The sequence below is a fragment of the Sorex araneus genome, chromosome 2 (genome assembly GCF_027595985.1).
Source record: "Sorex araneus isolate mSorAra2 chromosome 2, mSorAra2.pri, whole genome shotgun sequence".
NCBI lineage: Eukaryota > Metazoa > Chordata > Mammalia > Eulipotyphla > Soricidae > Sorex > Sorex araneus.
Window position 1 is genome coordinate 226021270 of NC_073303.1, and position 21296 is coordinate 226042565.

The 21296-nt window shown below is 41.9% G+C and overlaps 1 protein-coding gene across 2 annotated transcripts in view; it reads right to left on the reverse strand.

The window, feature by feature from the left end:
* The window catches only part of SLC4A8 (solute carrier family 4 member 8), a 95926-nt gene that overhangs the window by 42219 nt on the left and 32411 nt on the right, over positions 1-21296 (reverse strand). For both annotated transcript variants that reach the window (XM_055124967.1, XM_055124968.1), the window contains exons 4-11: positions 21049-21184; positions 19421-19581; positions 14756-14944; positions 11983-12071; positions 10728-10885; positions 9736-9823; positions 7621-7767; positions 5620-5720 (exon numbers count right to left, since the gene is read on the reverse strand). In XM_055124967.1, the coding sequence (XP_054980942.1) occupies positions 5620-5720; positions 7621-7767; positions 9736-9823; positions 10728-10885; positions 11983-12071; positions 14756-14944; positions 19421-19581; positions 21049-21184 (1069 nt within the window). The remainder of the gene's footprint in view (positions 1-5619; positions 5721-7620; positions 7768-9735; positions 9824-10727; positions 10886-11982; positions 12072-14755; positions 14945-19420; positions 19582-21048; positions 21185-21296) is intronic.

Below are 21296 nucleotides of genomic sequence, written 5' to 3' on the forward strand. Positions count from 1 at the left end.
AAGAAACGAAGGAGCTGGTATGAGTAACACTTATGGGCGGGGGGTAGGGGGTACATAGAAGGTTTAAGGTGTTCAAAGAAAATGGCAGGAGGAGGGTGATAGCTTAAAGGGCTGGAGTGCATGCCTTGCATTAAAGAGGTCCTGAGTTCAATCCCTCCCAGCACTGCTGGGTATAGCCCGAGAGGCACCCAACAGCAGTAGGCCTGAGCATTAGAGCAGGGGTGATAGCTCAAAGGGCTGGAGTGCATGCCTTACCTGAAGAGAGGCCCTGAGTCCAATCCCTGGCACTGCCTGGGCCCTCTCGGCAATGCTGGGGATAGCCCATGAGGCCCCAGCATCAGTAGGTCCTACCACTAAACTATCTGGCTAGTTGGCCAAATATCACTAGGGCCACTGCCCCTAGGCTCCATGAGGATTTCTGGGGACCCTGCATATCCTGCCTACCCCACCCCTGCCCTGCCCTTCCACCTCCACCCAAAAAGTGAAGGCTGGATAAAACAAAAGGGTGTGGCACGGGCAAATATCAATAGATAAGGCTAGAGAATCTTGGTCACAAAGGCTTTAAACTGCTTTAAAAAGCTAGACGTTTATCTAATGTCAAATCACTAAAGGTTTGTAGGCATTCCAGCTGGAAGCATCACTGTGCCAGGAATGTAAATGGACCATAGATTCAGACTGGACTGGAGTGATAGCATAGTGGGTAGGGTGCTTGTCTCGCATGAGGCTGACCCAGGCTCGATTCCTCCATCTCTCTTTGAAACCCCAGCAAGCTACCAAGAGTATTCTGTCCGCATGGCAGAGCCTGGCAAGCTACCCGTGGCATATTTGATATGCCAAAAACAGTAACAAGTCTCACAATGGGGACGTTACTGGTGCCCGCTCAAGCAAATCGATGAACAACGGGACAACAGTGCTACAGTGCAGTGCTACATACTCAGACTAGGAGAAGTAAACTGGGATGAGAGGTTGATGAATCTTAAGGATAAAGATGGCAGAAACAATAGTACTTAGAGGCAGGACTTCAGTAGCCCTTCTCTACTTCCCAAGGGGAAGACAGATCAACAGCACGACATCCCATATCAAGGAAGAGTAGTATTCTCAATCTGAGCCACATTTTTCTAAGAGTAGAGTGACTGCAACAGGGTGGAAGTTGTGAGGTAAGTAACAACAACAACAACAACATCAAGAAGCCACTTAACATTCTACAAGAAAATTACCTCGTTTCTTTTATAGTCAATAACAGAAAAAAGGAAGCAGGACGAAAACATAATAATGAAATGAAAATTTTTGTAGTATTCTATATTAAAACAAATGAACTTTAAAAAGACTCGCAAAATATTGAGACTACTAAACAGTGTGGGGTGAGGAGAATAGACTAGAAGTGACATAAAGACAGTGGTGGGGCAAGAGGGGACGAGCCTCACCAAGAGGGGATGAACCTCACTTAAGAGTGGACCAGCAGAAAAACCCAGGTATGCATGAACCCATGACTGAGATCTCCAAGCCTGCTCTGATTGAGACTGGACCTCCTCCCCTGAGTTTCCCAGGTTTCCAGTAGCTGGACAGTCACACCCACAAACTGTTCCCAGTGCCAAGTAATCTCATCAGTGGCCAAGACCCAGAGACTATAAACTAAAGCTCCCAGAAAAGAACAACATGGAATTTCCTAGAGCACATGGCCGCATTTGCGGCTGCAACCTCTTACACACTATCTCACTTACTTATTAAAAGTAGCTCACATTTGTTTGCTTTTAACATACTTGCTTGTATTCTCTTATCTACAGATTTAAATGGTTCCAGAATGAAATACAACAACCTTCACACATTTCCCTTTTACTGTGGTGGGAAGGCACTCGATGGTGGGATTGGTGTTTAAAAATTATCTGTAATCAACTATTGTGAACTACTTTTTTTCTTTACAGTTTATAATATTTTATTTGAGTCTTATAACATACATATTAATTTAATAAATACTTAAGTAAATTGAAAGATTATTAAAATTGTATTACCAATTAAAAAATTTATTAGTAAATAACTGTGGGGTACAGTTACAAACTTATGAACTTTCATGTTTGTATTTGGTTTACATCCCTCCACCAGTGCCCATTCTCCTCCACCAATTTTCCCAGTATCCCTCCCACCACTCCCACCCCATCTCCCACCATCCCACCCTGCCTCTGTGGCAGGGCACTCTCCTGTTGGATGTTGTAGTTTGCAATAGAGGTATTGAGTGGCCATCATGTTCTTGTGAACTACTTTTAAGAAAATAAAATGTAAAAAAAAAAGACAATGGTGGTTCTTGGGGACTTTGATGGTAGTGGGGTACAGTAATTATGCACATCAAAATCATAAAGGTTAACTATTGTAACCATGTTATTTAACCTATATATATTATATATGTATATATACACATAAGTATATATATATTTTTTTGCTTTGCTTTTTGGGTCACATGTGGCGATGCGAAGGGGTTACTCCTGGCTTTACACTCAGGAATTACTCCTGGTGGTACTTAAGGGACCATATGGGATGCTGGGAATCAAACCCTGGTCGGCCGCGTGCAAGGCAAATGCCCTACCCACTGTATTATTGTTCCAGCCACATTAACTAATAATTTTTTAACAACTAAGAAAGTCACAAAAAGTTGAATGTGGAACAAACATCAGACAATTAAAAGTTATTGTTAATGGTGTTATATTTCAAAATGGCAAAACTATTTTTTAAATGTCCTTAGCAGATACATACTGAAGTAGTTACAGGTAAAATGACATGCTAATGGTGATTTGGTTTAAAACAATCTAGAAAAGATAAAAAAAAATTAAGTGGAGAGAAATAGATGAAACAAAAACTGGCCAGTGTAGATAACTATTGATGTGCATATGAGAGTTATACTATTCTTCCTTTCTGTGTTGGAGATTTTTTTGCAATGAAAGTCATAAAAAAGTAATAAGCTACTCTCTCTTTTTTTTTCTTTTACTTTTTGGGTAACACCTGGGGATGCACAGGGGTTACTCCTGGCTCTGCACTCAGGAATCTCTCCTGGCGGTGCTCAGGGGACCATATGGGATGCTGGGAATCGAACCCGGGTTGGCTGCGTGCAAGGCAAACACCCTACCCGTTGGGCTATCGTTCCAGCCCCAAACTACTCTCTTGTAAAAAGATCTGGTCAACTTTTCTTCCTCTCTACCTAGCATCCTGGAGCAGTTCCACAAAGTGTTGGACCTGTATGCAAAGGGAGAAGACCTATATGCAGAGGATGCCAGGTGGATCCCCAACATATTCCTCCCCCAACATCCTCACAACTCTCTCCTCCCCAACCATCAAGACCTTCTTCTGAAGGATATTATTCTGGGAGAAGAATCTCTTTCTGTAATATAATACTCATTCCACTGAGGCAACCTAAGAAACGGCAATGGCTGCTCAGCTCTTGAACACCCCTCTTTCTCCTTGTCAGCGCGTCCTCTTCTAACAATAGGTAAGAAGGTGAACGCAGTGAGGACACTGTTCTATCGGGCCCACTTGCTCTTTGGTTAGGGATTCACCTTTCCTCAACTTCCAATTGTAACATCCCTCTAGGTCCAGGCTTAGGAGATAGAAGCTGTCACTCTTGTGGCCTCTGTAAGTCTTGTTTTGCTTTTGTTTGGGGGGTATCCCAAACAATGCTCAGAAGGCCCAGGGCCATTCCCGATGATACCTGGTCAACCAACTGGACCTCATGGTTCAATATTTGAGTTATAGCACTCTTCAAGTAGTATAGTACTAGGGACCACCAGGGCTGTGTGTACTGGGACCACCAGGGCTGTGTGTATGAGGGACTACGAGGCATGGCTGGGGATGGGGGTGTCTCCAGTGCCACACTCAACAGTGCTTGGGGACCTCCAGGGCTAACTCCAGCAGTGAGGGGGCAGAAAAGAGTGGAAGCGAATGTTGTGCTATATGGTGCCAGAATTCAAACTCAGGTCCTGGTGTATGTCTGGCAAACCTAATTTAGGTAAAGAGCTATCAACAGGGTAGAGTTCTTCAAGCACAAAAATTCTACCTCAGGTCTCAGAATGAGAAACCAAGGCCCCAGCTTATAATAAAATCATTGTCATGCTTCCTCCTCTGGTTAAACAGCCCTTTGAGGACTTTTGGGAGGCTGCAATTTTTCTAGGACAAGATTAAAATACTTCTGTATCCTTAGCCGATATATCATTTGAGTATTAATATCAAGTGAATATTATCTCTTAATTCCAAATGAGACTTGGAATGGTAGTACAGGAGTTAAGGCCTTGCATACGATGAACGCATCTGATCCCCAGCACCACAAATGGCTCCCCAAGGTCCTGACAGGAATGACCCCTGAACTCTGAGACATGACCCTGAGCATCACCAGGTATGGCCCAAACACCACCCTCCTCCTCCACACACATAAATCACCAATGAGCTTCTTCTGAAGAGGATCGTTCTGGGAGGAGAGTCTCTTCCTGTAGTAATAATGCTCACCCCACTGAGGAAACCTGAGAAGCTGCAATAATTGGGCCCCAGTAAGTTGCTGATTGCCATACACTATTGGCCTAGGGCTGAGTATCACCGGGTGCTGGAGAGGGCCCCCCAAATAATTTGGCTTAGAAGGGTAGATTGCCTATTTAAGGCATATTCACATCCCTGAAACAATATATTTTCCTACTCTAATGATTCTTGTTTGTTTGGGGGCCACACTCAGCTGTGCTCAGGGATTACTCCTAGTGGGCTCGGGGAACCATATGGGGTGCCAGGGATCAATCCTGGGTCTGCCACGTGCAAAAGTTAGTATAGCTATACCCATTGCACTATCTGTCTAGCCCCTCTAAGGACATTTTTTTTTTTTTTTTTTTTTGCTTTTTGGGTCACACCTGGCGATGCACAGGGGTTACTCCTGGCTCTGCACTCAGGAATTACCCCTGGCGGTGCTCAGGGGACCATATGGGATGCTGGGATTCGAACCCGGGTCGGCCGCGTGCAAGGCAAACACCCTACCCGCTGTGCTATCTCTCCAGCCCCTCTAAGGACATTTTTAACCCAGAATAATATTTATTTCATAACTGGACTGTTTTCCAGCACTATTCACTGCCTTGGGTACTAGGAATATAATGAAATTCCTGACCTTATAAAGCTAACAAACTAGCACAAAGAATCACTAATAAAGTATGATTAAGGCTGTAATGGGAGCTTGAGTAGTGTGTCTATAGGAAGGCAACAAGCAAGCAAGGCACAAAACTCAAAACTGTGACACCATTGAGCAAGAATGCCTAGCCTCATCTACAGAGAGTCCTGGAAGTCTTTCCAAAGGACATGACACCTAAAGCTGAGACAAAGGATAAAGTAGCCATTAGCCAGGAGATGAAGACGGGAACAGTGTTCAAATCAGTGGAACAATGTATGGGAAGGACTGGTGGTGAGATAGACTATGGTAGGTGCTTGCAAAATTTGAATAATACAATAGTGGATCTTTGTAGAACAGTTAGTGCTTCCATTTGAAAAGTCTTCCCCAGCAATAAAGACAGTACAGGAAAGACTGAAAACAAACAGGATGACTCATTCCTCTACATAACTTCTGCCCACTAAGCAGTCTTAGCTATGAAACACCCCAGGACTTACCGCCCAGTGCGCTGAAGTTCTGGCCCACTGTGGCCGCCATGTGGTTCCTGTTCTATGTGGCAAATATTTCCATTGGGAACTCCAGGCATTTTCCTTTTCTCCTATTAACAGAGGATCTCAAAATTAGTGTGGTCAGCCCCTACTCCCCTGCTAATGGGATAATAATGGTGAAACAAAGTGAAAGCTGCCAAAAATAGTCAGTGTTTATAGCTTTCAATTACATTTACTGATTTGAGGCAGTTGGTTGATTTTCTTGGGGTAAAAAAAATACAATTTCTCCTCCTAATACCTAATTCTGCTGTGCCCAGAAAAAGAAAGATAAAAACCCTTAGCATCCATCAGACATGACCTAAATTAGTTTCAAATCTGCCTTCATGTTATTGTACTTTTAACTTAAAATTTAGAAGAAAACTTTGTATCAAATTGTATTCCTCATAAAACAAGGGATAACAATACAGCAGATATTAAAATAAAGTATTATCACTTAAAGTAATTTAGTTATCTTTTTAAAAATATTTACTTATTTATTTGAATCACAGTGAGATACACAGTTGTTCATGATTGAATTTCAGTCATATTATGTTCCAACACCCATCCCTTCACCAGTATACATTTAAATACTGGTAAAGAAAATGTATACTGGTAAAGAAAAGAGAAAATCCTAGCCCACATTGAATGAAACATTATTCAAGGACCTGGTTTCCATCTGTGGCATTTCATTTAACATTTGATTTCTAGTATATATACATATGTAACATGTGACAATGTGTGAGAACTCATTATATCTATTTTGGGATGTTGCCGAGAAGACTGAATTAATATATGTAAAGTGCCTGACTGGTCTAGTGTTTATTATACAATAGACGTTCTCTTCTTTTTTTTTTTTTCTTTTTGGGTCACACCCGGAGATGCTCAGGGGTTATTCCTGGCTCTGCACTTAGGAACTACTCCTGGCGGTGCTCAGGGGACCATATAGGATGCCAGGTCAGTCACAGGAAAGACAAGTGCCCTACCTGCTGTACTAGTACCCTAGCCCCTCTTCTCATTTTTTTTAAATTAAAAAAATATTTTTTTTTTTTTTTTGCTTTTTGGGCCACACCCAGCGATACACAGGGGTTACTCCTGGCTCTGCACTCAGGAATTACCGCTGGCGGTGCTCAGGGGACCACATGGGATCCTGGGAATCAAAACCCATGTCGACCGCGTGCAAAGCAAACGCCCTATCTGCTGTGCTATCACTCCAGCCCCGCCCCTCTTCTCATTTTTAACCTCCAAAAAGTATGAAGAACTCTTATCTGTTTTCTTCACACAACTTGCTTTTTTTATTTAGTAATTCTGTTCACTATTATGTACTATACTCCTGAGAAATGTTCTCTCTTTTCCTCTTTGCTCTTCAACATTAATCCTGGCTTAAAACTGATTTAAAATTTGGAGTCAGGGGGCTGGAGCGGTAGCATAGTGGGTAGGGTGTTTGCCTTGCACACAGCCGACCGGGTTCGATTCCCAGCATCCCATGTGGTCACCCACGCACCACCAGGAGTAATCCTGAGTGCTTGGAGTAACCAGGAGAAACCTCTGAGCAACACTGGGTGTGACTCAAAAAGGAAAAAAAAAATCGGAGTCAGATACTACAGAGGAGAGGACAGAGTGCTTACTCTCTGGCACTCCATATGGTTTCTTAAACACTTTAGGAGCAGAGAGCCAGGAGCAAGCCCTGAGCACCAATGGGTGTGACCCCCAAACAAACAAAAAATTGATTTAAAATTCAATCAAGGATAATCCAATCCTGACTGACCTCATCACACCTGAGACAATATGTAACTGCATATTCATTTTTATTAGTGTTATTAACACTATTGGTATTATAATATAATATATATATTCATACATGGTCTTGTTTGGACCGTGTATGAATATATTTAGCATATACCCACATTATCTTTGCTCTACCCACAGTGGACAATCAGTGAGTATGACTAAGCTATCAATTGTATACGTTACCTGGGAAGGAACATACTTGGGTGGTTCAATTCTAATGGAGGGGTCCCACTCCCCTGGAGGGAGCACGGTCACCTGGTCTAGGAACTCATCAATCCCTGCCAGGAGATCATCTCGATCTTTTGCCTTATATGCCACATCATGAAAAATCTATGGAGAAGAAAAAAATCCTCAAGAAATCCAAACATTTACTTAGAATAAAGTAAAGCTTTACTTAGAATAATCACCAATGAGGGACTGGAGCAACAGTACAGTGGGTAGGACGTTTACCTGGCACTTGGCGAACCCAGATTCTATTCCCAACACTTCAAGTGGTCCCTGGAGCCTGCCAGGAGTAACCCCTGAGTGCAGAACAAGGAGTAATCCCTGAGCACCATTGGGTGTGCCCCCCCATGAATAACCAATGGATATATGGTGAAGGATTGATACAATCTCTTTGGTATTTTTTCCTTTTTATCTGCAAGGACAAGCCAGGCGGGAGAATTCTACCAGGAATAAACACTTAGAACCTCACCCTAGCTAACATATCATCCCCAGCTCAAACCCACGGCCCTCTTGCTCTCAGAGATGCATCCAAATGTCTTATCTAGGTACTTAGGGTGAACAATCATCAATCTCTTGAGTTTTTTTTTTTTTTTTTTTGCTTTTTGGGTCACACCTGGCGATGCACAGGGGTTACTCCTGGTTTATGCACTCAGGAATTACCCCTGGCTGTGCTCAGGGGACCATATGGGATGCTGGGATTTGAACCCGGGTTGGCCGCTTGCAAGGCAAACGCCCTACCCGCTGTGCTATCTCTCCAGCCCCTCTTGGGTTTTTTTTTAATCTTTGAAAAGATATTTAAAATGTAGAAGTTTTAGGGGCTGGGGCAATGGTAGAACAAGTAAGGTGCTTTGCATGTGGCCAGCCAGGGTTTGATTCCCAGAACCACATATGGTTCCCTGAGTCCACCAGGAATGAATGATCCCTGAGTGCAGAAGCCCAGAGTACTACTGCCGAGTGTAACTCAAAAACAAACAAATAAAATGTAGAAATTTTTTTAAAAAGAATAAACAAATATAATATAATATACATTAAAATACAAAAGGATAAAATTGAAAAACTGAAGTTAACAAAAGATACATATTATTCTATTCATATACTAATATAAAATAGCAAGATGGAGCTGGAGAGATTGCCTAGAAGTCAGGGACATCTTTGCATGCAGGAGACTCCAGTTTAACCCCTGGCACCACTCTCCCTCTTCCAGCAACACTGGATAGAGGGATGAAGGTGTCCTCAAGCACTTCTGGAGTAGTCCTAGTGGTCCTCATGCCACATCCTCAGGTCCTAGTACTGAACTATCTGGACTGGTTGTCAAAATATTGTCAAAAGTAGGTTCTGGGCCCCCTAAACACTTCTGCAGAGACCTCTACAAAGGGAGCGTAAGTCATAAATCTAAACTTGAATAATCCTGTTATCTCCTTCAAAGAATAAAAAATAATTAAGATGCAAGGGGGAATTTTTTTGATCATAGTGATTGTAAAAACTAGATGGAATTAAGGAAGGTACTCCATGGAGTAAGTCTGCTAATCAAAGAGATCTCATAAAACACAGTCTGCTAAAAGTGACTTGAAAGCCTTGCTTTAGGATGTGCAGTGAAGGGTTAGTGCCAAAGCAGCCAAAATGTCTGCTTTTCTCATAATTCACATTACAGTGCCTGAGTTCAACCCCTGACCCTTATACAAACTGATCTCTTTTATTGGAATGGGAATAAAATGAGTTTATTCTCTGTATAGACCATTTGGATGCATTTAACTAAACACTCTCTGTGGAAAATTAGGTCAGCTTTAATATTTTCCTCTTGAGGTTCTGTACTTGGCAATAACAATTTTTCCTTAAATTTTTTTTGCTATATTTCTGATTATTCAAAAGGAAAAAACCTAACACTGGAAGAATAAGGCTTCTTCAGACCGGAACACCATTCTAGTGCTCCCAGAATAGGTTATTAGAGAGATGATCTCTTTCTCAGCAAACTTTTCAATAATTTTCATACTCAATAGCTAGCACAGTGTCTAGGCACAGACATAAACTCAATATTCATGAGATGAATGTATGAAAAGCAAAAACAACACATACTTCATCTGTCATGATGGTGGCCATGGATCTGCCAATCTCGTGGTACTGCTGACCTTTTCCTACTGGTCCCAATAGGATAAATAAAAATCTGGCAACACATACAGAATTGAAATTATATAAGTAAACATAAAGAAATAGCATTTTACTGCTCTCTAAAATGTTTAACATTTCTTTCTCCTACTAAACATTTTAGCATGGTACCTTCAACAAAAGGAGGAAGATTAATGATGGAGAAATATGTATTTCCTTCACCCACAGCTCCATTGTGGGCTTTGAAAACTATTTTTATGAATCCATTCAGTAATATGGTTATAATTATTGGGGTTTCCATAGACACCGTTCTTTACTATAGAAAGAATGCTTTTCAAAACAAGGCACTGAGTTATAAGTTCAAGGTAAATAAATCTCATTCATTGCTCTAATAAGAAAATTATGGGCAGAGGAAAAAGAGAAGAAAGCTGAAATAAACAAATCCTATAAAAGAGTCTGATTATGTTCTGGACATCTGAATACTCAGTAATTAATGGGGCTCTGAATCACCTGGATCACCACTTTCAGATGTATGAGTAGGCTATTAACAAATGTGGACATATTTGCAAACCATACAAATCCTGCCAGAACCATGGAAAGTGAGTTTCAGAACCTTTGTTAAGAGACACTTTCCTGAGATGTGACTATAGAGCAGGGAGAGTAGACAGTCTGCCATCATAACAAATGACTAATCTTTTGAATGTTTCAGTATTCCCTGCCCAAGGCTGTAGATACAGTGCAGCAATTGTTGTAAAAGTCTTATGATTCTTATGCACAGAGACTAGTCAAACATATTTTTATGTTTTTCTAATATTTTAATATTGTTTTCTAATATTGTTGCTAAAACTTAGACATTATCATTTCCAACACTAATTAATTCTAAGCTTGGATAGCAGCTGGTTTCTTCCATCAGAGCATTACTTCAAGCAGACTGTACTGCCTCTTGCTGCTTCTGTCTTTACCTTGTTGGGATGGGTACTTCTGTCAGGCCTGAGAGAAGGACAGCTGGAGACAGTCTCACAAAGGCAACAATGGGGCGGTCCAGAGTATCCACCTCTCCAACAAGGACGTTTGAGGCCTCTGCTCCAGAAGGGATTTTTTTCATGAAATGAAGGTCTACCTAAATGTCAAAAGAACCCTCTAATGATTTGGGAACCACCACCTAGAACATCAATCCCCTTCACCTTCTTCATACCTTATATTTATTTATTTATTTAATTTTATTGAATCACCGTGAGATAGTTAGAAGCTTTCATGTTTGGTTTACAATCACACAATGATCAAACACCCATCCCTCCACCAGTGCACATTCCCCACCACCAATATCCCAGGTATACCCCCCCTCTCCCACCCTTCCCTGCCTCCATGGCAGACAATATTCCCCATAGTCTCTCTCTACTTTGGGGCATTATGGCTTGCAACACAGACACTGAGAGGTCACCATGTAAACAAATGCTATTTCAAATTTTAAAAAAGGGAGAGTTCAGGGTGGAGCTCTGCAGACAGTGCCTGCCTTGCACGTGCACATGTGAGACTGAGTTTGGCTCCCAGCACTGCCAAAAAAAAAAAAAGTACAATACTTGATCACTTTGTCAGCAGTTTCGGCTTTTCTAAATAAAATACAGCGCCTTTCTAAGGAAAACATGAGCTAAGAAAGCAATCTGTGTCTTACTACCTATAACACGACCTACATTTAAAAAAGGCAGTGATCAGAATAGACCAGAGCACGCACAGGCTAGGGACAGGTAAATCAAGGCTCGAAGCTAAACCTGTGGTGAGGCTGCTACAATGACAGGCTTCAGAGACCAAAGTCACTGTCCCCAGGAGTTTCAGGACACTATCTTAGAAACAATGTACAGATACCAAAGTCACTATCCCCAACAGAGTTTGAGTCAAGAGTTTCAGGAGACTGTCACAGAAACAAAATTTTGAAAAACCCTGAAGATAAGGAGGGACAAATGGAGAGTAGGTACCAAAAGTGACCCTGCAGACTCGGGAGATGGGTGTCAGAGAATTTCAGCAGCTGGGCTGGGTGCAGCCAGCGGAGCTGGAGCACACTCTGGGCCAGCCCTGCCAGCCTTGGCAGGGGGCCTCCTTTCATGCAGAAGACACTGCTGCTGGAGAAAGTCTTAAAACACCAAAATCCTACCCAACTTTGAAGCTGAATCTCCGGATTTCACTGAAGGGCCCATAACCAACTGCAGTCTCTGTGCTCACCTTATAATCCACGGGGCTGTGTTCACAATTCATCCCATTTTTGACTTCAAGGTTTGTAGTGGGAACAGACTGAGGAGACACAGTTTGGCCTATTTAAAGAAAAGTAAACATAATTTTCTGCCCTTTAATTTCAATCAGCAACTGAAATTCACTGACTATAACTCACTTTGCACCTAGCTAAGGTTTTATGTGGACAAATTAAAGCCTCTCATGAAACATAAGGAGTGGATATTACTATTATTCTTACTTTTAACATATGAGGAAAGATACTTAAAGGCACTTAGTTTTCTTAAACCTCTTGCCTTTGCAAGTGGAGAAGTGAGAATATTGAAAAGTCTGATTCAGAGTCTACACTAGTGTATTTGACTCCCTAATCTAGGAAATATGTTCATTTCTAAAAATCTCCAGTTGATCTCCTGTGGCCCCAAATTACCCACAATGTGGGTAACACAGGAACTAAAGTCCCTGAGGAGGGAAGGAAAAGGAAAGAAAGAGGAGAAGAGGGAGGGAAAAAGAAGAACCAAACAAGAGAATATGAGAGTGAGAGAGAGAGAGAGAGCGCATGCACAGTCCTGGTCATTCATCTTTCCAATCACCAAAACGTACTGGGTGCACAAGCTCAGAAAATAATTCAGGCCTTTGCGGCCCCGCGCGAGATCGACCCCGGAGGCAACTGAACCACTTTGGACACGAGCGGCGCCCCCAAAATGCCTCCAAACTGTGTGCTGGGAGCTTCTGGCCCAGGCGCTGCCGGCAGGGTATGCTCTTTTCTCTCTCAACTCTTTCTGTTTGAACGCAGCGAGGCTATAGCCGGTTTTTAGACTCTACAGGAAGTCCGGGATAGCCGATGGGCGGGACTCCCGGATCCGCCCTGTGCCGGCCGACATTTAAGCAGAGAGCCATGTGGGGACGCTCCTTTGCGGCCCCGCGCGAGATCGACCCCGGAGGCAACTGAACCACTTTGGACACGAGCGGCGCCCCCAAAATGCCTCCAAACTGTGTGCTGGGAACTTCTGGCCCAGGCGTTGCCAGCGAGTGATGCAATTACCAAAAGAATCTTCCTTGGACTTCATATAGAAATCCAAAACCGCGCGGCTGCGATAGCAGCCGCGCGACCTAATATCTTTTGATTGTTTCATTGTCAGCAACGTGTAAATGTTCCTTTTTGGCAGGGCTTAACGTGGGGGGAAACTCCAAACAATAGTACTAAGTTTTTTGTTAAAGGGTAAAAGATTGTAGCGATAGAATTTTAGGCAGAATTTTCCCTGGACTTTAACGGGTCGGACTTTGGTGGGAAATCCTAACAAGAATAGTAAGTCTTTTGCTGAAATATTGAAGGCCACCAAAGTGGTAGCCATCTCTATAGACTGAACTAAGCCATATCCCCACGCCGGCTGAGAAGAAATATCCTTCTTTCGCGGGAAAAAACGCGGCGTGGCGTTAACCATAGTATGATGTCCATTAAGCTGACATGGACCTGGTGGCGTGGGAATGGGATGCAAGGGAATAAATTATTATGTACATGGAACAGCGGGACGCTGGTGGAACCTTGAGCCGGGGCCGATACCAGCGTATTACTTTTGGTTCCAGAAACTGCTTGCAGACATTGTACCAGACTATCAACTAAGCTAGAGCCCCACGCCGGCTGATGACGAGAAATAACCATCTCTTTTGGTTTGTTTCCCTTTGTCAGGCAGCGTGGTGATTACTAAACAGGCGTGATCTCGGTGGCGCGGGACGAGGGGGGAAAAAATAGAATAGTTATGTAACAAACAGCGGGACTTAATATCTCTACATTCTCAGCAATGGAGAGCCATCAAATGCTTCCTTGACAGTGGGACTGTCTTCTCTTTTTTGGGGGGAAGCCCTAGCAACAATAGTGAACTATGTGTTGAAACATGGACTGTAACCAAGATAAAGCGTAAACGAAGTGAAACTTATCACTTACAAGGGCGGGGACTGGGGGGGTGGGAGGGGGCGGGAGGTATAATGGGGTGGTTGGTGATGGAATATGGGCACGGGTGAAAGGAAGGGTGTTTGAGTACTGTATAACTGACATAATCATGAGAACTTTGTAACCCTCCACATGGTGATTCAATAAAATTTAAATTTAAAAAAAAAAAAAAAAAAAAAGAAGTTGGAAAAAAAAAAAAAAAAACTCAACTATGAATAACTTTGTAAATCATGGTTGTTTTTTTTTTTTTTTTTGCTTTTTGGGTCACACCCGGCAATGCACAGGGCTTACTCCTGGCTCATGCACTCAGGAATTACTCCTGGCGGTGCTCAGGGAACCATATGGGATGCTGGGATTTGAACCCGAGTCAGCCGCATGCAAGGCAAACGCCCTACCCGCTGTACTATCGCTCCAGCCCCAAATCACTGTGTCTTGATAAAAAAATAATAATAAATTTTAAAAAATAAAAAAAAAAAAAAAAAAAAAAGAAAATAATTCAGTAGTTAGAGTGCTTGCCCAAAAAGCAGAAAGCTGTGCGTTCAAACCTTTGTATTGCTCACATGTGCTAAGGCAAGCCTAACAGCTCTGCTGTTTGGGATTCAAGATGAAAAAGGACTTGAAAGATGGCTCGGTGGCTTAAAAAGTGCTGAGGGGAAGTCCTGGTGTATACACTGATGTATTCTTGACCGTCCCACTGTCTAAGGATTTCCAGCAAGAAGAAACAAAAAACCAAATCAATCCCTGAGTCTGACTGAGCACTGCTTCCTAAATGTCTTATTAATAAAGAGAAAAAAAAATAGTCACTCCTAATAATCTCACCATTTTTATCCATTGAATGTGGATCAGACTGTTTCTTGCCAACTTCCGCAAAGGAGCGAACAATAGGAATGAGATTATTTCTCTTCTTTTCATTCTGGTGATGATGCTTTTTGAGCAGAGTTTCCCGTACTTTAATCCTCATGCTGTCATTCAGGTCACTGGACAGTTCTTGCTGATCGAGGATCAGGTCTAGAAAGTAGGTGCTAACATGAAAACTCAAACTAAGAGCTAATGAACCCCAGGAGGTCAATCAATACCAGCCTGGTGAGGGGAAGGGGCAAGGATTAGGGATCACCAAGGTATAAAATCCATGTTAGGGTCTGGAAGAATGCTTTGACATGTTATTCACAGAACAAATCATTACTATTAAGTACAGAACACTTAATACATGCCAGAAACTGTATAATGAACTTTGCATACAGTATCTAATCTAATTCTTGTAAAACCTCTTGAGAAGTAGGTGGTATCATAACAATTTTTTTGTATCATAACAATTTTTACAGAAAAAGAAACCAAGGTCCAACCATAAGAAAATCCCTGGTCACATGTCTAGTAAGTTGCAGAGTCAGGACTCAAATCCAGGAATGATTTGAAAGTCACAGTATCATCCATTTTTTCCTGGTCAATTGTGAAATTTCCTCAAGGATCATTTTTATTTTGGGTTTGTTTGGGGGCCATATCTGGCAGTGCACAGGGCTTATTTCTGGCTCAGTACTCAGTGTTCCATCCCCATGTTGTTCAATACTGAGGATTAAACCCGGACCAGCCGCCACATAAGGCAAGTGCTGCATTGGCTTCACTATGTCTTCAACCAGCACCTCAGGGATTTTTAACATTTCTGTGTTTCTAAAGAAGAACTATGACATAAGGGGGTGGGGGAGGGAGGAAGAGGTGGGCTAGAGATGACACATAATAACAGAGGTCAGGGGCACCCCAGTGGTGGTGACAATACACTAACTGGTCCATCAAAACTATGACAGTTAATATCTGTTGTAACCATGATGCTAAAGTATAATTTTGAAAAGAGATAAGCTATAACTGAGAACTCAAAAATTATTATTTAAAAAAAATAACTCATAAGGATAATTAAGCACCCAGACAATTAACACGAAGGATTATCTTTTTTTTTTTTTTTTGGCTTTTTGGGTCACACCTGGCGATGCACAGGTGTTATTCCTGGCTCTGCACTCAGGAATTACCCCTGGCTCAGAGGACCATATGGGATGCTGGGAATCGAACCTGGGTCGGCTGCATGCAAGGCAAATGCCCTACCCGCTGTGCTATTGCTCCAGCCCCGAAGGATCATCTTTAATGTGTGAAGCAGAGCAGAGGTAAGGAGATCAAAAACCCCAGTGCCCGCCACTGAGAGATGGTCAGCACAGCTGTCAGCAGTCCAGGCTGCAGAGGCAGGAGAGGCAGCACAGCAGGGAAGGCAATGCCATGCATACAGCTGACTTGATTTCTTGATTTCTAGTGCCACACGGTTCCCTAGCACCATGAGGAGTTACCCTGGAGCACAGAGCTGGGAGTAGCCCCTAAGTACTGCCCAGTGTGTCACAAACCTCAGCACTCCCCCACAATAAAGAAATAAACAAACAGTACAGGTTATAGAAATAAAGGCCTACATTCTATTCTGATTTTCTCTGTGTGTACTTTTGGGCAAGTTACATAATCTCTCAGTATCTCAATTTCCCATTTGTAATATGAAACTGATACCACATACCACCCACCTTAGAAGGTTGTTAAGGAAAATTAGGTGATAATATATATAAAGTGCTGATTCAGAGTCAAGATTTGATATAGCTAAATATGACAGATAGCTAACAGATAAACCACAGCAGTTTTACTTCAATCCTACATACCTAATTCCCAAGATTTCCCAAGGTTTCAGCTCCATGACTAATACTTGCTAGAAGCAATAAACAAATTCTATTTCAAATATTCAAGCTGTGGGGCTGGAGGGATAGCACAGCACGTAAGGTGCTTGCCTTGCACACAGCTGACCCAGTTCAACCCCAGCATCCCTTACAGTGTCCTGAGCAGCACCAGGACTAATTCTTGAGTGTAGCGCCAGGAGAGAACAACTAAGCATCTCTGGGTGTGGCCCAATGCCAAATATATTATATAAATAATATACATACAAATAATATATATATGAATGAGTTGCATATACATATAAAACCCATAATAATAAACTAAGCACCCAGTCAATACACATGTGTGTATATGCATATATGTATATTTGTATATAAAATATATATATTATTCAAGCTGCACCCAGGTTTATCTTTAATCCTTATATTGTTTAGTTCCTTATGTATATAGAAACATGTTTCAAGCCCTTTCAAGACCTTCTTTGCCTGCTCTCTTCTCTCCATTATATATACTATATATTTTTTTCTCACTCTCTTATCACTTAAAGTTTGCAAAAGAAAACTTCCTCAGGGGTGGGAAATCAAAGGGCTACAGCATGTCCTTATCAGGAGAACATCCGAGTTTGGTCCCTAGTGCTGTGTGGTCCTGCAAGCACTGCCAGGATGCAGGATGTCAGTATGCCCCCTTGAGTACCAGGCCTGGGAGTCACTCCAGTACCTCTGGGTATGGCCCCCAAACAAAAACAATCACAAAACAAAAAGTCCTTTCAAAATTATCCTAGATTGGGGCCAAATGATAGTACAGGGGTTAGGGCGCTTGCCTTGAAAACAGCTGACCTGGATTCATTTCCCAGCATTCCATATAGTCCCCCACACACACCCCGTCCCAAGCCCCGCCAGATGTAATTCCTGAGTGCAGAGCCAGAGTAAGCCCTGAGCATCCTCCAAAATAAAGACCAAATATATCCTGAATTATTGTGCTGAGTCCTCAATCCAATGGCAAACATCCTCTGAGAGACACGATGAGGTCACATGGAAGACAGAAGCATTTCTAAGTTAGGTGGTCACAGGCTCACACACACCTGGAGTGGGCTGGAGAGAGAACTCTGAGGGCTGGAGATTGCATGCATTACTTCCTGGAGCCCCAGATTCAGTCCTTATCACCACACGGTACCCATACAGTGAGTCAGGAGTAGTCCCTGAGAACACCAGGTGTAGCCCCCAAACAAAAACATACCAAGAGCCATTAGAAGCTGGTGGGAAGCTGGCAGAAGCAATAAATAGCAGCCTCCTATTATCTGAGGACCCCCTTAAACTATATCCTATCTGTCTCGTAAGCTGTAGATCAAAGTCCCAATTTCCCTTTAGACTTCTCTATCCTGATGCCCCACAAACCCTAGAAATTAACATTTACAAAACAAAATTTTTTTCTCTTTCCCACAAGACCTGCTAGTTGTCTAGTCACCCTGCCACCTAAGTCAGAAGCATCAACTCTAATTCATTCTCCCCAACCAATCTGCCAAACTCAAATAACTATATATATTTTATCATTTTACCTTCAGAATCTCACTAGCAATTGTGCCCTTCCCCTCTCCTTCCCTCTCCTACTGCCAATGCCTGTAGTTTAAGTGCTGTCTTACCTGGACTACTGCAACACAACAGCCAGACCAACAGGTCCCTTTAGTTCATCCTCTATATATATTGCTATCATCATTATCTTTCTAAAGGGCAAAATTTGGTCACCAACAAAGTTTCTACAAAGAGCAATAAATGCCTTGGTTTCTGTACCGCCCCACCTCCCCTAATCCCAAGAGCCCTTCCGATTAGCCCAAACTTCTCAAGGGACCCTCATAGGATTTCAGACACAGAGCCAAAGTTAACATAACAGAGATGACACCAATGATCACCCAATGGTCACCACTAGAGTTCTATTTTACTGAGCCAATCAGGACAGTAATTCTGGGGCATTTCTTTGAATCCTCACATGGCCCAGAACTACCTGGGGAAATACTTAATTAGACCATCCAGAGAGAGAGTCAAGCTAAGTGGAAAATCCTCACATGCAGCCAAATGTTTCCATTGCCAAAACTTACACCATGCTATTCATCCAAACAAGAAGACTCCATCAGGCATCCCTATATCGTGCTGAAGAAGTGAGGGTAAACTGGCTCAATTTTCTCTGTCTTCCCTCGCTGTCATGTAAAAAAACTTTAATTCTTTTCTACACAATGCCCAGTTGCCTCTTTTGCTAATTATCATAACCTATGTACTGTTGCTTATAAAACATTTATTAATTGCTATTTCTATAGCTATTTTTCCCACTAGAAGGTGAGCTCATTGAGAGTGAAAATTTTACCTTATTTTTAATTTCCTTGCAAGCAACACAATTATCAAACATACAGTAAATATCTGCTGAATAAATACGCAAATAAAGACTAAACACCACATTGTCAGTATGCCAGTTGTCAGTATATTGGTACTATTGCTTAAAAAATAATAAAAATAAATTTTCTGATTAGTCTCAAATATTTTTAAATTTTAAATGAATGGTTTGTACATAGCAGGAATGAATATGAAGTATATTTTCACCCACACATGAAAGACTAAACACCATGCCTTCTGAAACCCATAATGGGTTTGTGAACTAAATGCAGAAGTTCCTTAGTTTCGAAGCCATCCCACAACTATGGACATTGACATTAGAAGGGTTAAGTGACTTTCACGAATTATTTTCTCTATACCACACTTCTTAATTTATAGAACAGTTCCTATTTCCTTCACCAACCCTTACCTGAAATTTCTTCTATGCTATTTGCTCGCATGTCTAGAAGGACTGTTCCATTAATAAGACAGCTTCTTAGTTCAAACAGACTGTGCAATGAAAGTGTTGCCACATAAGGCTTGCTCCAACGCTCTCCCCCATCCTCTACATCTTCTTCAAACTTCAGCCACCTGAAAACATTGCAAATGACTAGATGCCAGATATGGAAAACAAGGACTTCTCAAGAAGAAATTGCTAATGCAATCCACAAAGAAAAAATCTGAATAATAATACTGAACACTGTAATCTAATACAACCTATATTTCAGGCTACTCTGCTAAATAGGTTATATAACACTGTAAACTTGCATATAGTTTGATTTTATATTCATTTTATAAAAATTTAATAATATAAACAGAAGCATATGACACCAAATGTTATATTCCTCATTATCCTGAGATAGTAGAATTATAAATAATTTTTATTAGCTATTTTATATTTATTTTCTCATCTTCTATAATTATACAATTTAAAAATAAATATAATTATGGGGTGGGGATGTGGTTCATCAGTACAGTGCATGCCTTGCATGCATAAGGCTATGAATTCACTCCCTGAACTCCAAAAATAAAAATCTAATTTATATTGTTTGGATACAGTTATTGAGTCACTTCATATTGCTTTTTTAAAAAAATAAAAGACTATGACCTTTAAATGTTTATAAAGACAGAATGAATAGACTAATTGCCTTTTCGGTAGCATAAAGGCGACTGGCTTTTTTAGTCATCTCTATCCAAAAAATGTCCATGGATAGAGCAGGCATTCAGGAAGAGCTATTCCAATGAGAAATGGAGCTGCTGTTTGCTAATTACCCACTTGACTCCTTTATCAGGGCTCCAGCATGCCACCTTTGCATCCACAAAACTCACTAGTGAGTTATTAGAACCCTAGACATTGCCTGATTAATCTGAGGGTGTATCTGGGAGGAGGCCACACCTGGTGGTGCTTAAGGCTTACTTCTGGCTCTGTGCTCAGGGATCATTCCTGGCAGCACTGAGGGAACCATATGGGGTTCCAGGAATCAAACCTAGGTTGGCCTGATGCAAGGCAAGTGCCTTTCCTGCTACAGCATCACACCTGCCCCTTATCTGAGGGGTTTGAACCTCCACAAGCAAAGCCATTTCATCAGAAAGCCTACTATCAAGCTGGCTATAATTCAAAGGGTCTCTGTGACGTTGGATTCTCCCTCAGGAAACCCTTGAAATTTCTGGTACTTCTAGCAAATTAAAGCCTAAAGCGCTCAATATTCACTTGCAAGAGAAGTCTAGACATATGCTATGTCTGCTGACCCAGATCTAGGCCTCTTCTAAGTCAGGCTTACAGCAGCAGGGCAGCTCGTGAACTACTCTCAGCTCCAAACAAATGAAGACATGGCCTTCTGCAAGTTCCATGTGTCGCCCACAGTGCCAGGCTCAAAGTCAACTGGCATAGATGTGACTAGAACCAAGTCTCCCTCTAGAGGACTGTGGAATGGCAGTCCCTATTTCAGTAATCACTGCTCCTATGGAGACATGAAAGGCTGATGGGACTGTCACTTGCTGAAAGGTACACATTTGCAACCCAAGCAAATCTAAACACAGGTTATCTGAGCGCCTCACCTGGCTGTCTCTTTCCATTCTGCATCTTCTCCCTCTTTCATACAGATCTCATCTAGCTCTGTGAAAAGCTCATGTGGCACATGTTCTTCATCCTCTTCGGTGCCAAGAATGAACTGAACACGCTGAGATGGAGTGTCTGAAAAATCAACCAGAGAGAAAGGTCTGCTCTCAGCCTCAACTTAGAACAGAAATAGCATTCTAACACCCTTAGCACATCTAGGATGCCTTATAACTTCAAGAACAAACAG